The sequence below is a fragment of the Lissotriton helveticus genome, chromosome 7, assembly GCF_964261635.1.
Source record: "Lissotriton helveticus chromosome 7, aLisHel1.1, whole genome shotgun sequence".
Lineage (NCBI taxonomy): Eukaryota > Metazoa > Chordata > Amphibia > Caudata > Salamandridae > Lissotriton > Lissotriton helveticus.
Genome location: NC_136068.1, coordinates 1421312726 through 1421325798, shown reverse-complemented (window position 1 = coordinate 1421325798; position 13073 = coordinate 1421312726). Strand labels below are relative to the sequence as shown.

General features: G+C 50.2%; 1 protein-coding gene across 2 annotated transcripts in view; it reads right to left on the bottom strand.

Annotated features, from left to right (window-relative positions):
• The window catches only part of TMEM220 (transmembrane protein 220), a 228875-nt gene that overhangs the window by 65330 nt on the left and 150472 nt on the right, over nt 1-13073 (bottom strand). For both annotated transcript variants that reach the window (XM_078654734.1, XM_078654733.1), the window contains one exon: nt 2387-2510. In XM_078654734.1, coding sequence (XP_078510860.1) covers nt 2387-2510 — 124 coding nt within the window. The remainder of the gene's footprint in view (nt 1-2386; nt 2511-13073) is intronic.

The window sequence follows — 13073 nt, the reverse complement described above, 5'->3', positions numbered from 1 at the left end:
GCCTATCTTGCAGGGAGGATTGAAGCGGCCTCCAACTACTGCAAGGAGATCTTCACCATAGTGAGAGAATTTATCTCTCCTCGGACCATTACATCGGAAGAGGTGCCCTCAGAATCCTGGGCGGTGGACCTTGCTTGTTTTTTTACAAGCAAGATAAAACTCATACAGGACTCCTTTCCATCCGGAGCATCTGCTAGGCCGTTTAAATCTGAGGTCGATATGTTCCCTCTGGCCTCGCATGGCACCACGTTGGCTGTGTTTCCATCCCTGTCAGCCCCGGCCTCCTTAGTGCTTATGGGCAATTTGAAATCGGGGTCGCCATTGGACCCTTGCCCAGCCAAGCTGTTGGGCAAGATCGCGGAAGTGATCAATCCTCTGGCGAACCCTCTTCTGAATCTCTCGTTGAGTCAGGGAGTGGTTCCGCCTGCCTGGAAGCAGGCAATGGTCATCCCGCTGCTTAAAAAACCGGGTCTTGACCCGAAGGTCCCAGCCAACTACAGGCCGATTTCTTTGCTGCCGGCTCTCGTAAAAATTTTGGAGAAGCACGTTCAGTCGGTGCTCTCCAACTTTCTGGAGACCCACGAGATCCTGCATGACACCCAGTCTGGCTTCCGTTCAAATCTCAGCACCGAGACCGCGCTCCTTGAGGTTTCTGAAACCATCAAAGGGGTGTTGGATACCGGGGGCAAAGTCATGCTGGTGTTGTTGGACTTGTCGGCGGCTTTTGACACCGTCCCCCATGATGGCCTTCTCGCAAGACTCTATGAGATTGGCCTTCGGGGGACGGTGCTCAGCTGGTTTTCTTCCTTTCTAGCTGGCCGCCGGCAAACGGTCTGGACATCTCCTGACACCGCCGTGATGCCGCCTTTGGGAGTTGGGGTCCCTCAGGGCTCTATATTGAGCCCGACCCTCTTTAACATCTTCATGACCCCCTTGGCGGCGGTGGCGGAGTCGTTCGGTGCCCGGATCGTATCTTACGCCGACGACACCCAGCTCCTCTTTTCTTGTAAGAGAGGGGCAGACTTTGACGAGGAGAGTATCCGGGATTGCCTTGGGGCTGTTTTTAAATGGTTCCAACTGAACAGCCTCAAGTGCAATTCCGATAAGTCCGAGGTACTCTTCTTTGGGTGCGACACGGAGCCCAGCTGGCAGGCCTGGTGGCCCATCGATATGTTCCCTCCGTCTTGCTCCTCCCCAATGGCTAAAAACTTGGGGGTCAAGATGGACAAGGGGCTGACGATGAAAGCCCAGATCCTTGGGGTGACTGGTACCTGTTTCGGTTTATTAAAGATGCTGCGGAGGTTCTTACCTCTGTTGTCGGAAGAACACAGGAAGCTGACCGTGCAGGCTCTGATAGGCTCCAGGTTAGATTACACCAACATTCTTTACCTGGGCTTACCAGAGTACCTGTTGCAGCGGCTCCAAGTCGCGCAGAATGCGGCGGCCAGGGCCATCTTTGGTCTAAATAGACGGGCCAGCGCTTCGGGTCTATTGCTGACGCTGCACTGGCTACCCATCCGCAAACGGATTGCCTTTAAGGCTATGACCCTGGCCTATAAGGCTCTCCATACGGTGGGAGCAAAGTACCTCCAAAAGAGACTTGCCTTTTACCATCCGGCTCGCTCTTTGAGGTCAGAATCTTTATTCTTGGCGGTTGTTCCCCGAGTGAAGAGAGCGCGCCTGGGTGGCCGTTCCTTCGGCTTGCTGGCTCCACAGATGTGGAACTCGCTTCCGCTCCCACTCCGGGGGGCCACTAGTTTTCTTGATTTTAGGAGAGGTCTTAAAACCTGGTTGTTCACCCAGTAGGCCTCTCAGTAGCCCCTTTTTATTGTGTTTGTTCTTGTATTCCCTTCTTTTACTGTGTTATGTTATGGTGAAGTAGTTCTCCTTACCTAAAGCGCCGGGACACTCTTTTTGAGTAACCGTTGCGCTATAAAAAATAATAAATAACATAACATAACAGTTAGGTAGGAAGTTTAGCTACATCCAGCTAAGACTTTCATGGTGACTGCAGTAGTTGTGTTTCTGGCTCTCCCTACTTTATAGCATACATCCAGACCTTTTTGCAAAAAATTATCTATGCTACAACCACATTTAACAGAAAAATATATGGAACTGGCTTGGGCCAGTTGCTGACATAGGTTTGGTGGCAGGAACTGTGTGCGAGAAGGGGATCCATATAAAGTGTCTTTTGCAGAAACGTTTAATAGCCCTGTGTGCACTGAAGGGCAATTCTGATCAGTTGTGAAAGGGAGTGTGCAAGAACTTGAGTACTGATCACTAGAAAGATATTTTTTTCACTCATTTTAAAACACACCCACTTCCATTTCTTTAATCAAACAAAAATAAGCCACCATATTTTCAAGTAGGAAAAATAAAACCTCACCTGCCTTCTTCTTCATGGATAAGATTTCTTTCGGTATGAATGATCAGATACCATGCAAGGAATATAGACCACAGAATACAAGCGATGGAATGCAGATCAGATAATCCTCTCCAAATAATGTTATCTAAAGACATTTTAAAAATGGTCATACAGGTTACAATTTAAAGGTGATGAACATGTAAATGGAAATGACTGCCAGTAAAACAGATTAGAGGGCTAATCACATGTTACTTAGTCCTATATATTCTGCAGGGTGACCTCAGAGGTTGAAAAAATAAATACAATTTCACATGATAGGCAACTGTAGCTAAATATGCTTTGTAGATTATTTGAATAAAACAACTCTTACCTTTTGTTCAGGACATAAGGGGTAGAATTCGCAAATTAAAATGTGCACTTAAGTTGAACTTAAAAGAACCAATACACTAATTTTGTAAACTCATGTTTATGTTCACAAAACATTACTGACCACTGTAAATTAGGAGTGGTTTGTGGTCATTCTATAACAGGAATTGCTGCCTAGACACAAACATACTAGGTTGTGGGTATTCACAAACAGGCACATTCCTAATATGTTTTGTTTCGTTATTAGTTTGAAATGGGAGGTCCTTACCAAATAAATAAACAAACCTTGGTTAGTTCTCAACACAAGTCTCAGAGAATCCCCTTTACCCATAGAAGCGAAGTCACAAGCGGCAGGCAATTTCCCAGTGAAATGCATGCTATGTTCCAGCAGTACCAACAATTTTGAAGTAATAAACGCAGCAAAATTAAATTCTCAAATCATTTAGAAAGAGGGAGAAAAAACCTCAGTGCGCATAAAGACACCAAACTATTAAAATCAGATGAGGGGAAACGAAGTATATGTATTTTAGGTCTTATGTCAAAACAGCCTAGAAAAAGTAAAGTTCCATTGAAGAATATCAGTTTGTAGTTGACCGGGACTTGGATGTGATTGTAGGGTAACCGAGATGGAGCAAAGTTCAGATACACCCAGTGTGTCATCCAGGTCAACATTTTTACCGTCTGACGCAGTCTTTATTATGGAACTTAGAATCCCCCAGCAGGGCTAGGTTCATGGATGAAGCCAGAGAAGGACCCTGAAAGTTAGAGCTCCTGCTGAAGCCCCTGGTTGTAGCACCTACATTTCAGAGTGGGAAAATCTGGATTTTGTAGTCGCTGAGATTGTTTTGCCTCCTCACCGCACTCTGAAGTTTATCTTCAAACATAGGTACATTTAGTTCTCAAAATACTCCACCACGACAAGGCTGGAAGTTGTAGCCGAGCAGGGCTCCATGAGGCGGATATCTTTTGCGTGAGGTCCGGCTTAACCAGTTTTCACTGCAGCAAAAAGCCCCAGGCGAGAAGAAACTGGTTGTTTTCTTGCCCACTTTGTATACAACCTACCTGGGCAGACCTCAGCACTATGTTCTCCAGAGTTGTTAAAAATAAGTTCCACTTTTCTCCAACTGCTAGGAAAGTTACTTCTAGGCACTCCTGGATCCCACAGGGCCTCAGGGCATGCCAGTATGTCTCCAGCTTAGTCGGCTGGGCTCTTTTGTAGTCCAGAGTTTTTCTGCTTTTTGTGTCCCTGAAACAGGCGAACTGGAGACCATCCTGACCCTTGGAGAGCAGTTCCAGTCGCTGGTAGATAGGTAAAAGTTACGATTTCTTTTTCTTCCACCCTGACTTTCTACTTTAGGTGCATTGTTCCATAGTTCAGGAATGTTCTAAGGAGCTTGCGATGAAATGACAATCTTATCCAGTACACTAGCAAGTTATTGGAGACATTTCCATACCCAGTCCTGTTTACGTTTTTGTTTTATGACCACATCCTTTTGCAGAACTTTCTTTTTGCATCACAGTCAAATTTACCAGAAGTTGTCAATTTAGGATAGCTGACCCTACCTTATACAAGGAGTGTTTCTTGCCAAACTCCCCAATTTAGATTATGCTTTCTCCCCTATTTCTCTGTCATGCTTGGGTAGCTACTAAGAGGTCTAGGAGTACTCCAGAAATGAAGACTCAGATGTAGTGTCAAGGTGGCCCTTGCTTTGCCATCTGTTCATGCCTTCCCCAGTTACGCTAAAAGCTGCTAAATGAACAGTTGCTGGAACCAGTCACTAACTCCAGACAAAAAATGTATTGGACTATGCAGATGTGAGGATTGGTAGAACTGGGTCTAAGCCAATTTGGCTCAAATAGAACAATGTACATTTAAAAATAGTTACTTGTCCACTATAGTTATAAAAAAAAATCAAATTTGCCAATAAAATTGATTTTGAAAACCAAGTGGAAAAAACTTGTATTCATTTTGCCAGTATTTTTCAAAGTTAAGATATAAAATATTAATTTTAATTGTGGCCTGTTCCTGGAAAATGCAGCGTAAAGCTATATAATGTAAAGAGCTTTTAGGCCTTCCGTTAGTGTACTGGCACCTATTTCATATATGTAGTATGCCACTTTTTTCTACATTTTTGGGAAGGCACAAGGCACACAGAGGTGGCTTAATATATAACATTTCTTATACGCAAAGGCCCATTTTGCTTACATGCCTCACTGCAGTATGTTTTCAACTGTAGCCGAGCAAAGGCGCAGTGATGCTCCAATATGTTATGCATCTTTGCCACATATGTAGCATAAATGCGCACTACAGTCCACGTTTGACAGTCAATTTCCATGCCAATGATTCATTTTCTGCTCCATTTACTATGTGTTGGAAATGGCCCTTTTCGCAGGGTTATCCCCAAACCTTTTGCTTCTTCCTCCTATTTTTTCCTGACCTCCTGTTGTTGGCTTTAGGACTCTGGGCACTTTGCAACTGCTGATGAGTGCTAAAGTGTATATGCTCTGTGTTTAATTTTTTATTATGATTGGTTCTCCCTGATTGGCATATTTAAAAAAAAAAATCTTTTTATTAAACACGTCAAACATGCAGTTTGTTAATTGCCATGTCAACCCTGCATGGACACCCACTTGCTAGGCCCTAACTTTCCCTGTTCTTACATGCTAGTCACCCCTAAGGTAGTCCCAAGATACCCTTGTGGGCAGTGTGCAGTGTATGTGAAAGGTAGGCCATGCCCCAGTGTGTGTGTGGCATGTCCTGATAGTGAAATACTACCAATTTCGTTTTTCACTATTGAAAGGCTATCTTGCCCCATAGGACAGAATGGAGTTTATGTATAACATCCTATAAATATAACTTCCCATTGGAACAAGATAAAGAAATAAAGCTTAGGCTCGCTGAACTCAGAATTTAATAACACATCTTTTAGTAAATGTGGTTTTTAACTTGTGTGTATGAAAATGCCACTTTTAGAAAGTGGGCATTTTCTTGTTTAACCATTCTGTGTGCCTCTGCCTATTTGTGGATTGACTGTCTGATTTTGGAGTGACAGGGCTGGCGATGTGCATTCTCTCAGACGGCCACTGGGAGGGGGAGGGGCATGCATGTCTTGCCTTTCCTGAATGAGTCAGAGCTGAGCATTCAGAGTAGTGAGAGGAGTTTTCACCAACACCTGAATAGGCCTGGTCTGGATTTAGAGTGGTGGGAGGAAATTTCCCTTGCGCCTGAATAGAGCCTGTCTCCCTTGCACAATGCTGTCTCCACCCCATGTGGTCATACTACACCAGTGAGGACAGAACTTGTTCGGACTGGGCTCAGAGACATTTGCACAAAGAGAACATAGACAAAATGGGGTATAAATATTGGGCCTAAAACCCCTGAACTTTAGATCATCCCGGCAATTCAAGAGGACCCTTTGCCAAAGAAAGCTGGAGAGACGGAGGAGAAGTACTGCCCCCTTGCTGTGTGGGGTTGGCCTGCAGTTGCTGTTTCTGCCAAGGAAAAGAGAAGGACTTTGCTGTGTGCTGTGTCCCCTGCTTGAAGGAGATCTCCATGGACCTGTGTGGACTGGCCTCCTACTCTGAAGTCTCAGGGACACAAAGAGTTCACCTCCAGCTCCCCTGAACTCTGCTGCTGTGAGTTCTGACCCTCCAGGAGGTGCCTGAGTCCGTTTGTGCCTCTGGAGGTTGTTGCGGTTTGGGAGCTGGAAGAAAGAAGAAAGTCAAAGAATTGCAAATATCGAAGCATCGCTCTTCTTGCAGCTGTTTTTCCGACACATCTTCACGGCGCGAGAAGAATTTCCACGCATCCTGTGCCGCTGTGAAAACAGATGCAGTGCCTGCCGCTGCTGCAAGAATCGATGCATCGAGGGATCACGGCTAACGAAAACCGACGCAGCACCGCTTGCCGCCATGTCGGAACTATTCCGCCATGAGTACAGGGGCACTAAATCGCTCTGCTGCAGACAGCAGAGGGATTTCCTTTTTTTTTTGGTCTCAGGGGGTAGGGAAGCGCTTCCCCAACCTCTCGAGGTCGTTTTTGCATTTCCAATGCTGACGTCATTGCATTGAAAATGAAACTGAAACTTATCTCAGCCTCCTGGACACCGAAACACTTGAGAGAAGTATCGATGGGGAGGAGAAAATCTCCCCTTCCCAATGGTACCCTTCTCTAGTGGAACCCTGATTGGGGATCGCCCCAGGAGGGTGATAACCAAGCAGGGGTCCACCCACTAGCCACCAGGGAGGGGGGAGCGGGCCCTTGGGCAAGGGGCTTTGCGCCCCCATTAAATGTTGCCACAGACAGTCTTTCTGCTCCCTCTGGGAGGTAGATGGGGGTAGTAGCCTAGACACCAGGGATTATTTTTTTGTATAGGCCAGGGGTGGGGGCTTGCCAGAATGGGCATGTCAATTCCCCCTACCCTACCTCTCTCCCCCCAAAGAAGGCATAATACTTTTTGCCCCCCCAGGAGGCAGATGGGATGGGGCAGTAGCCCATGATCTTCCCTCCCGGGGGGGCAGAAGGCCCACTAGGCACCAGGGATGTTTTTTCTTTTTTATATACGTATGGGTGGGGGCTGCCCAGAATGGGCATGCCAATCACCCCACCCCCAAAAAAATGCTACAGTCTTTCTGCGCCCCCTGGGAGGCAGATGGGGCAATAGCACATTACCTGCCCCCCCTCCCGGGGGCAGAAAGCCCATTAGGCACCAGGGATTTTTCCCCCCAAAGTTAGGGATGGGATTTGCCCAAAATATGTATGCCAATGCCCCCCAAAAATGCCAGTCTTTCTGCCCCCGAGGCAGATGAGGGCAGTAGCCCCTGACCAGGGGGGGGAAGGGAGGGGCAGAAAGCCCACTAGGCAGCAGGGATTTTTTTATTTTATTTTTTATGGGTTGGGGTGGGGGCTGCCCAGAATGGGCATGTCAATGCCCCCAACCCAAAAAAAACTGACACAGTCTTTCTGCTCCCCCCCCGGGAGGCAGATGAGGGCAATAGGCCCTTATCTGCCCCTTAGGGGTGGCAGAAAGCCCACTAGGCAGCAGGGCTAAACTTCTTTTCAAAATTCAGGAGTGGAGGCTCCCCAGAATGGGCATCCCAATGCCCCTCCCAATCAAAAATAGCTACAGTGTTTCTGCCCCGCCTTGGGGGCATATCGGGGCAATAGACCCCGATTGCCCCCTACCCAGGGCAGCAGAAAGCCCACTAGGCACTGACTTTTTTCAGAATGTGCCTACCTGTGGATTTTGGGTCCTAGCACAGCCGGCAACTAGGTAAACATAGCAAACCTGTATATTTGTGAAAACTAGACACCAAGGGGAATCCAGGAAGGGGTGACTTTTGTGTCTCTTACCAGGTTATGTTACCCAGAATCCCTTGCAAATCTCAAACTTAGTAAAAAAAACTAATGTTCCTCCCATTTCTGTGATGGAAAGTTCTGGAATCTAAGGGGAGCAATAAACTTCCACCAACCAAGCATTCCCCAAAGACTCCCAATAAAAATGGTACCACACCTGTGTGGGTAGGCCTAGTGCCACCAACAGGAAACAGACCAAAACACAACGTGGACACACCACATTTTTACAGTGAAAACTGACCCTTTTTTTGCAAAGTGTCTAGCTGTAGATTTTGTACCCTAGCTCTGCCTGCCGGAAAAATGCCCTATAATTCACATGCTAGTATGGGTACCCACAATTTTGGAGATGTGCAATTAGCTACAGTTTCAAAATTCTATATTTTGTTCCCATTTCAGAAATACATAGGTGTCTTTCATACCGATTTTACACTATTTATATTTTCCCAAATGGATTCCTATATACCCAGTATACAATAAAAAAACATTGCAAGACCCTGCTCAGTTGTTGGCTCTGGGTTCGTCGGGTTCTTGGTGAACCTACAAGTCCTATATATCCCCACAACCACAAGGGTCCAGCCGATGTAACGTACATTGCTTTAAAACATTCTGTCATACTTAGAAGTTACAGGTGAAAACGTCACAAATGGCTGTTTTTTTCAACACATTTTCAATTTTTCCTATTTTCAACTGTTAGTTTCTATAAAGAAAACCTTAAAGGATATACACAAATGACCCATTGCTGAATTCAAACTTTTTTCTACTTTACTGAAATGTATGGCTTTCCAGGATCCATTATTGTTTTCATACCTATTTCCACCATGAACTGGATAGCAAAAATAGGCTATGTCCCAGTAAAATGCCAAAACTGTGCAAAAAATGTTGGTTTTCTGACAAAAGTCTGTCAGTCCCTTAAAGCTGGGAAGATGGTGATTTCAGCACCATAAACCCTTTGTTGATGGGGGGCGTGGCTATGCTAGCCACGATGGCAGCTGTGACTTGCTGAGGCTCCGCGATCGGGCCCGCATCCTGCCCGTTTCCAGAGGTCGCGGCGAGCCATCACTGACGGAATCAGAGGTCGGACCATACCTGGTGGCCAACAAAGCACATGGGCCCGAACACCCTTACTGGCGACCACGGGAGAGGGGAAATACTTTCACTTTCACCGGAGGTGCGCGCCGGAGCCCAAGATGGCAGCCGCGACCCGATGAGTCTGAGCCGCCTGTCCCTGGCCGCCATCTAACGTTCTTCCCTGCTCGGCGGCGGCTGTAGCCGGACATCGGATGCTACTGTAGGGGACCTGCCTCCTGCCCCGTGGGACTTTCACTCGGCACAACCCCGTCATAGCTGAGTGCCCGGCTCCCGGCGCGCGGCCCCTGCACTGGAATGCTATCTGGTGATCTCCCTCCCGGGCGGGGTGCTGGCTGCAGGCGCTGAGACCTGGTGCCCCATTCCTGGGATTGGACCACTACTGACCCCCTACATCCCGAGCACCCTTGCTGGCGGCCACAGAAGACAGGGAAATACTCTCGCCGGAGACGCGCGCCAGATCCCAAGATGGCCACCGCGTCCCGGTGACTCTGAGCTGGCTGTCCCCGGCCGCCTCCTAACATCATCCCCTGCACGGTGGCGATTACTGAGGGACGTCGGAGGCTGCTGCGACCACCCACGAGACACATCCTTCCAGCGGGGACCTGCCTCCTGTCCTGTGGGACTCTGACCTGCCACGACTCCACCGTCGCTGTGTACCCGGCTCCCGGCGTGGAGCCCCTACATCAGAGTGCTGCCCGGCGATCTTCCTCCTGGATAAGGTGCGTGCTGCAGGCGTTGCGCCTCGGGGCCCCATTCCTGAGACTGGACTACCGCGGATCCCCTGCATATACTTCGATATCCACTGTGCCTGACCCTAAGATGGCGCCCGATCGGGACGGGCAATGAGGTTCTCCCGCGGCCGCTCCCCGAGGACACCTGTACACCTGTGCGCCTGTTGTCGCGCCCTCTGCAGTGACCCGCTGGGGGGCCCCCATTGGGTGGTCAGCTCTTCTCTCCACTGCGGTGGCTGCCTGACTCTGGTGCGCGTCATCGAGGTGCCCCCCTTGAACCCCGCTGACCGCATTGCTCCCACTACAAGGTTGTGGGACTTGGGGGGGCCCCTGCTGCCTCCTGCATTGCCTTTCTGTGGAAGGAACACCGCCTCTGGACCTCTCCTCGCAGGCTGGCCGCTCCTTAAGAGCGAGGAGGTTGCACCATACCGCTCCTCGTTGGATCCTCCTTTCACTGTGGTCGGCGCATACCTACGGAGCAGCGACCTGCGCCCTACCCCCGTTTGCCCGAACGAAGCACGTGTGGGGCGCCTCCACTTACCCCACGGTCTTCACCGGGAGATTACCCCGGACGTCGCCACCATGGGGAAACCCAAGGGAACGCAGCCCACCCTAGTGCCCTAGACTGCCCCTGAAAATATGCCACACACGCGGGCATGGTCGCAATCTACTGCGCCGCCTGCCGACCCAACTCTCTCGGCAAAACTCGATCAGGTACTGGCGGCCATTGAATTGTCCCGGCTCTCCATGGAGAAGCGACTCAGCACCCTGACCACGGACATTGGCCTGATCCGCGACGATCACAGGAAACTTGCCGATAAAGTGAAGGACAGGGAAAAGACATTGGCCGATCTGCAACCCACGGTCAGAGCACAGCAAACCACACTACAGGAGGTCCTGCATCGCATGGCGGCCCTGGAGGGGCGCGCGGACGATTTGGAAGGCCGTTCTCGACGCTGCAACATTCGCGTCATCGGCCTACCGGAGGGCATTGAGGGCCTCCACCCCTTGGAATACATGGAAACATGGATTAAATCATTCACCCCAGCCGATGACGCACTGCGTTCTTCTCCATAGAACGTGCCCACAGGGTACTAAACAGGAAACTGAAACCGGGACTCCCCCCCCCAAGACCGATGCTTGCAAAATTCCTTTACTTCCGTGACCGTGACGCAGTACTTCGAGCGGCTCGGTCGGCGTGTCCCTTGCAAGTGGAAAACAGCCGGATCATGATCTTTCCAGATTACGCACGTGCTGTCCAACAACAGTGTTCCTCCTTCCTCGATGTCAAGAGGCGCCTCCGGGCGAACAACGTTCAATACTCCCTGCTATAGCCAGCACGCCTCAAGGTCTTACACAAAGGCACTGCCATCTTCTTCACCACCGCGGAAGAGGCGCAGGACTGGGCGGACCTGCACTGTCCCTTGCAATCCAGGGCAGAGATCCAACGCAACCCCAGTCCCAAACCGGCAAGATCCAGTAGACGAGGCTTGAGACGCTCACGCCCGGGAACCGCCGGCGGGACTGGTTCCTCCCCTTCGAACTCCCTGGACTTGACACAGATCGTGCGGTAACGCCGAGAAGCCCTAAAGGCGGTCATCGATCTGCAGGCAGCGCCCCTCATGCCGGACATTACTCGGCCCCCGCACATCTTCTCATCGGAGGGAGACAATGATAGTGATGGCACTCTATCCGGCGGTGGTTCCACCACCCCTCCTCTGGTCACCCCATAAACAGCGGACGCTATCCTAGATGGACAATCAGGTGCATCCTTGAAGTGACTGTGTCTCATTACCGTCCTTATGGACATCTAGCTCGCACAGATGTGCCTCGCCCTTAACACGGCTCTCCTGCCACCAATGTACGATGTTGGCTCACGCGCGACATTCACCATTCCTTCAAAGGCCCGATTCGCGCACAGCCTCGCAAGCACACACACACACACACACACACACACACACACACACACACACTGCCGCCCCTGCAGTTTCTTGGTATACCCACCCCCTAGCAGGGTATTCGTTTGGATATGTCGCCACCAGTGACATGTCCTATGTATTGGGACTGTTTCCCATCCCCAGTTTCTTCCCCGGTTCACTATGATCCCACCCCGTTTAAAGCATGGTGCGTATCAGCGTGCACACACTACCCTGACATTACTCCTGGCGGGTTACATGGGTGCTTTCCTCCTATAGTGCACATATTAGATGATGGCGGCATCACAATCGGACATTAACATCCTCACACTCAATGTCCGGGGCCTACACACACCAAGGAAACGCTACTCTGTGTACTCCTACATCAAACGTCAGACTGCCGGGATAGCGTTCCTACAGGAAACCCACCTTACCAGCACCGAGGTGGGCAGATTACAGGCAAAATGGCGCGGCACTATCTGCGCGATGTCTTACTCTGCGTTTGCACGGGGCGCCCTGATCTGGGTCAAACCGGGGACCCCCTTCCGAGAACTTCGCCGGGTGATTGATAAGGAAGGCAGATATGCCCTACTCGAGGGGCTCCTCGATGGCCAAGCAGTCCTCCTTGGTAGCATTGACGCCCTAAACAAAGAGCAGGACAAATTCTGGGACCACCTCACGGGAATCTTGGCCCAGTTCACCTCTACCCCTTGGCTTCTGGGAGGGGATTACAACTGCACACTCGACACCGCCCTGGACCGCTCACACCCCCCGCCCCAGCGCTCCCCTGCTCATAAGCAGACGGAGAAGTTCCGCGCTTGGACCCTGCATTGGGCTCTCACAGACGCCTTCACCCACACACCCGCTTGTATTCCTTCCACTCTGTCCCCCACAACTTACGGGTGCGCCTTGACAGGTTCCTCTGCTCCGCGCTGATCCTCCCTAAAGTCGTCTCCACGGATTACCTGGGTAGGATCATTTCGGATCATGACGCCCACATCCTACGACTCAGCTGGCGCCCCCCACACCCCCCAGTTCCCACCTGGCGGTTGCCTCGGGAGTGTCTGACGGACCAGGTCTTTAAACACGCACACACGCAGAGCATACAAGACTTTTTTGCCCACAATGCGGGCTCCGCTTCATACCTGTTGGTGGAGTGGGATGCCTTCAAGGTGGTGGCTCGCGGGGAATGTATCAAGCAAATCACCGGGGTTCGGCGGACACTAGAACAAGCGCTCACCAAAACGGAA